At 36.4% G+C, this 6,000-nt stretch overlaps 1 protein-coding gene across 1 annotated transcript in view; it reads right to left on the bottom strand.

The window, feature by feature from the left end:
* Positions 1 to 1,005: 1,005 nt before the first annotated feature.
* CACNG5 (calcium voltage-gated channel auxiliary subunit gamma 5) overlaps positions 1,006 to 6,000 on the bottom strand; it is an 88,288-nt gene continuing 83,293 nt past the window's right edge. The window contains exon 5 of the mRNA XM_053696426.1: positions 1,006 to 1,298. Within this exon, the coding sequence (XP_053552401.1) occupies positions 1,041 to 1,298 (258 nt within the window). The 3' untranslated portion in view covers positions 1,006 to 1,040. The remainder of the gene's footprint in view (positions 1,299 to 6,000) is intronic.

Here is a 6,000-nt window from a genome sequence, read left to right as displayed (position 1 = left end):
AAAGAAACTAAGACCCCATTTGCAGACTTTAAACCACTTTTTGTTTTATGTAAAATGCAAAAAAATGTAAATGTTTAATGTGTGATTTTAACATACATGGCAGGACATGTTAAACTTAACTAATCCATTAAATATTTTAGAGGGTGAATTCAATAACATTTTCTACGGTAATGGCATAAATTCCAACATGAACCAGCAGCATTAACTCTGAAATCTGAAAAGTTTAACATATTTTCTAGTTTAAATAAAAGCTTTGATAATCCACTATATTCAATAAGAATTAAAACAACAAATATTTCCAACTTGTAATTTTGCAAAGCTAATTTACTAAGGTCTGAAAAACTACCTCATATTTCAATTAATCAACTTCATAGAATATAGGAATTCAAAAGTTATTTCTCACGGGAGATTTGTTTGAATTTTCTGTGAATATAGGATATTGAGTTCCATTTTAACTTGCAATTTTCTCTATTTACATTAGATATTTTTTTATTCTTGACATATAGAACGAAGAAAACAATCAGCAATGAACAGACCTTTTTAAACCTATAGTCTTAGCACACAACAATTGTTTACCATTTTCCACATTATTTCTTTGACACTGTCCATGAAATGTATCACCGTTTGTATCTGCAACATCATAATCAGGGCACCATCAAAATCGTCCAGCCTCAGCCAATAAAACGATGGAAAATCATCTGCTTTTGTAATCAATTTGCCATAAAGCACTGTCATGTGTTACAAGATAACACTAAACATTCTAAGTTGGTAGTTTGTGTTGTGATGAAACTAAGTGTACCCCACATAGTGAACACCACTTTTTTAACTAGTCTACGATGGGACAAATTATCTGTGCACTCCAGCCATAAAAGTGCATATAAATTTCACCTACATGGTTGCTTATATGAAGCATGTATTTTCCTCAGATTTAATATCTGGAACAATGAGAGGATGGAACAGGAATGTTTTAAGTGCGGCAGCACAAATGTGCCTGAACAAAAACACTATTCCAGCTTCAATGTGAAGCGGATGTCCTGTTCTCAGCAAGGTGATGAAGACATCTGGTCATAATCTGGACATTTTAGCAGAGCTGGGTAGTTGGAGTTCATTTGAAGTGATGCCTCGCTGGAGATGTCGGATGGGCTACGTCCACGTACCCAAGCCTCAGGATGCAAGAACTGGCCAGAGTAGTCAGAGCAGTTGCTTAGCCGTGGGCGGTAGAACCCAGGGTGAGGCCTGTAGGCATCTTCTGCTGTGTATCTTTTCATGAATAGGTAAACAGACATCACCCCAGCACTCTGAAGGAAAAAAGAAGGGACATGGATTCACTTGTGATGGGCTAAGATCTATCATTATATTAAATAATGAGATGACAATGTCTTATATTGTATTCTCTGGGGTTATAGTGAAAGATTGATTATGATCTTTTAATACACCATATGTGTAACATATAATTAATAAAGTATTTGAGAATAAAATATTGTATTGTTTTATATTGTGGTAATTTAAATTATTTTACTTATTTTATGTCTTTGGAAATGGCCAGAAAGCTATCATAGCGCTCTGCTTTTTTCCAAATTATGTTGGATAACTTGCAGCGGCATAACTAGGCCTTGCTAGGCCCCTAGGCATCGCCTGTGGAGGGGCTTCCCCATTTTAACATTGTCCTTTTTGGCTGTTTGCATTCAGCTTATGCTGAACCGACAGCCACTTAGGAAAAAGAGGAGCTACTTCTCTATTAATGTGACTCATCCTTCCTTCTTGGTTAGTCTGTGTCAGGCTAACTGTACAAATATGGCGGCAGGTTTTTCTGTACAGCATCACTGTGGCAGCCATGAAAACCCTGCAACCATGTTGTAAAGGAAAATCCATAACCTTTCCTTGGTTTGTAAGGAGTCACACAGAGGGGCCTGTCATAATGCAGATGGAGCGATCGCACAACTGATTGCTGGGCCCAGGCAGGCCCCCTAGAGGTGTAATCCCAGTCTCAATGGAGACCTCAGACACCCTTATAGTTACGCGACTTGTACATTGTTAAAAAAAATTTTTATAATTTATAATATTTAGAATGTGTTCTTGTTTATTTTAAATACTTTTTAATAAAGGCTTGTGAAAAAAAATGTAATGCACATATCTCAGTCCTTTTTAAGTGGCTGATAACATGCATCCTGAGATTATGCACTGGAGCCCACCTTGTGTCATACTGGACCAAACTATTTTATATTTTACATAATATTGCATATTAGAATCCATTAGAAGTCTGGTGTTTTTTTTGTTTTTATCCAAAATCAACATTAAACTCTTTGTTAATGTTTTGGCTGATAAATAATTTGATCAGTTGATGTAAAAATATTACACAATACCACAGTGTTTCTCAACTCTAAAGGCAGCCAAGCTTAAAGGGCCACTAAACCCAAAATCTTTCTTTCATGATTCAGATAGAACATACAAATTTAAACAACATTACAATTTACTTCTATTATTTATTTTGCTTCATTTTTGAGATATCCTTATTTGAAGAAAAAGCAATGCACATGGGTGAGCCAATCACATGAGACTTCTATGTGCAGCAACCAATCAGCAGCTACTGAGCATATCTAGATATGCTTTTCAGCAAAGAATATCAAGAGAATAAAACAAATTAGATAATAGAAGTAAATTAGAAAGATGTTTAAAAATGAATTCTCTTTCTAAATCATGAAAGAAAAGATGTGGGTATCATGGCCCTTTAAGCACTACCTGAAGAGCTGAACAAACTAAAAAGAATGATCCCTTAATATTTATAATCCAACATGGAAATTCCCCATGTTTGACCTGTTATTGGTGGTCTGGTGACACCATAGGTAGATTTTTTTTCTCAGTATAGATACAATAATATACTAGTAATTACATTTATCGTGCATAAGTAGTTGTAATTGTAGGTTTCTATTTTTTGGATCAATAAACTGGAACTTTTAAAGATCCCCACTTTATTCATATTCAGATTTTTTTGGACTTTGAATTTACCAGCAATGGTTGGATGATCCCAGGAAATTTTATTTGCAGTTCCCCATAAAGAATCTATAGCTATAAGGTTCATTAGCAAGCGGTTATAGTACAACCTGGAGGACTGTGCTTTGAGGTGGCTAAGTGTGGAGACACAACCTGTTTGGTTAAAGGGCCATTACAATCAAATAATTAGATTCTCTAATTTATTTGAGAATGTAATTTGAAAACTAGCGACCCTGCACCATTTTGCATTCAACCCCTTTGAACAGCTCGGCCCGAGCAGAAACTGATACTGATCCAATAAGCATCACTAATTACACAGCTGGGCCTTGTGACTTGCGCAGCCTCTAAACAGGACCACCAGTTCTCTGCTAGTCCTGCACAGTACTTTTATTATAAGTTTAGCCCTTTTGCAAGGTTTAAACACATAGACGTGCAGGGTTGCTAGTCTTAAAATGAAATGTTCTAACATAAATTAGCATATCATTTTATAATGAGTGTTATGGAATTTGGTGCAAGTGGAGATGACAATGTTTGGTTGCGCTAATGTATCACATGACCAGGATTCCTGGGATTCTCATTGATGAGAAGACAGCAATACAATGCAAGGGTTAGAATGTTGAATATAAATTGGAGGGCAAGTGTGATAGCCCCCATAAGGAGTGTTTATGCACGTTTTGTGCCACTACACCGCTATTGACAGCTGTTTTTATGTTGTGGATAGAAGCCTCCATCAATCTCTAATTCATCATAGTACATTATATCACTTTACTTGTTTTTATAGAGTTGAAGCTTCCTCTTTATAAACATGATTGTCATTAGTTTTGAGGTTATAGTAAGTTGTTTTAAAGATAAGAGCTTTTTATAACACAATTTAAATTCAAAATCCATCCACTTTATTCTCCTGACCCTTATGGGAACTGACAGACCAAATCTTACATATAAGTGGTTACAGATTCTTTTGCTAAACTGTTTAAAATAAACATTGATGCTTGTTCCTTCACCATTTGTAGGTATTCACTGATGGACACCCAGGAGGATCGACTGAGCTATTGATAACTACAAAGGAGCTGATTGACAGAAACTAAAGTGTAAGTGAATTCTATTCATTGTTCCAGTGCTAGGAACATAAAATGTACTGTGTGTTTTTTCTTCTTCCCCTATGTGCAACCTCTGTTTACAACGATTTGGAGAATATCTTGGGAGGCTACAAAGTTAGGGGAAGTGTAGTTTGCTTTTCCTTAATTATATGATTTCTGGCTGTTTTAATGAACTAATTGAATGTGAAAACTACCAGATTTGAATTATATTTTTAAACTCTAAACTACACTAGTATATATTTCAGATTGCTTTCAGGTTGATATTTATGTTTAATTATTTCACTCTCAACTATTATCTCTTAGGTTGTTCTCTTTAATTCACAGGATTGGACCTGCATTAAAAGGACAATAAAGTAAAAATTAAACTCTAATGGTTCAGATAGGAGCATGTCATTTTAAACAACTTTCCAGTTTGATTCTCTTATATAATTAGCTTTTTTCTTTTTTAATCCTTTGTTGAAAAGCATACCTAGGTAGGCTCAAGAGCAGAAATGCACTTTTGGGAGCTAGCTGCAGATTGGTGGCTGTATGTCTCTTGTCATTGGCTCACCCAATGTATTCAAATAGCTCCCAGTAGAATTGTTAATCCTTTAAAAAGGATACCAAGAGACTGCAGCAAATTCGATAATGGAACTAAATTGAAAAGTTGTTTAAAATGGTACGTTGTGTCTGAATCATTAAAGAAATATGTTGGGTTTCATGTCCCTTTAACCCTTTGAGTGCTAATGACGGCTCTCAGCCGTCACAGAGTTTCTCACTCTGATGCTAATGACGGCTCAGAGTCGTCACTAGCACTCTCCCACCTTGAGGAAGATCTGTGGGCTCCCACCCGCTCCTACCCCGGCGATCGTGCCTGTAGAGTGACAGGCATCGCCGGGGCATCACGTTTTGCGCAGTGACGTCACGCGCAATGACGTGATGACGTCACCGCGCAACTTTATTAACAATTTGTCAATACAAAGTATAGGGAAAGGGGGCATGCTGCTTTGAAGCCTGTATCTCAGACCCCCAAGACCCACCATTGGAAAGGTAATCGCCTAGCCTTTCCAATGGTGTAAGTCTTGGGGATCTGGAAAAAAAAATTAAAAAAAGTTAAAACATTTTTTTTCACAAAATAAAAATTTTTTTAAAAAAATTAAATCAGCTTAGCACCCAGGTGGGAAAGTGCTTAGCACACAAAGGGTTAAAGGGACATTAAACACTTTGAGATGATAATGTAAAATGATAAATCATATATATATATATATATATATATATACATAAAAAAAGTCTGCCATTTACTTTCATTATTTATTTTGTCCCCTTTTCCTGTAATTCCATTTTGAAATTGTGAGCTTTTCAGTTCCTGTTAGATATGGAAGTGCAGAACATTCGTTATTCTCAGACAAATCTTTTATTTGAATGCAATAATCTATCTATAATTTATTTACGCTTAGATTACGAGTCTTGCGTTAGGGTTAAAAAGCAGCGTTGAGAGGTCCCAACGCTGTTTTTTAACGCCCGCTGGTATTACGAGTCTTGCAGGTACAGGTGTACCGCTCACTTTTTTTTATGCGACTCGAAAATACCGCAAATTCACTTACGTCAATTTTGTATCCTATTGGCTGTTCCAATCAGCCTATAGAATGCAAGCTCAATCCTATTGGCTGATTGGATTTCTACCTTGATTCCGATTGGCTGATAGAATATAGTTAACAGCTATATCACCTTACCAGCCTTTAAAACGGCTTTTTGCGGGGCATGCCCCAAAGAAATCAGCTCTTTTGCCTGTAAAAAAACACAATACCACCCCTCAACATTACAACCCACCACCCACATACACCTACTCTAACCCAAACCCCCCTTAAATAAACCTAACACTACCCCCCTGAAGATCTCCCTACCTTGAGTCATATTCACCCAACCGGGCCGA

Source organism: Bombina bombina, chromosome 1, assembly GCF_027579735.1.
Source record: "Bombina bombina isolate aBomBom1 chromosome 1, aBomBom1.pri, whole genome shotgun sequence".
Taxonomy (NCBI): Eukaryota; Metazoa; Chordata; class Amphibia; order Anura; family Bombinatoridae; genus Bombina; species Bombina bombina.
Note: the sequence above shows the minus strand (reverse complement) of the source record. Positions and strands in the feature narration are given on the sequence as shown.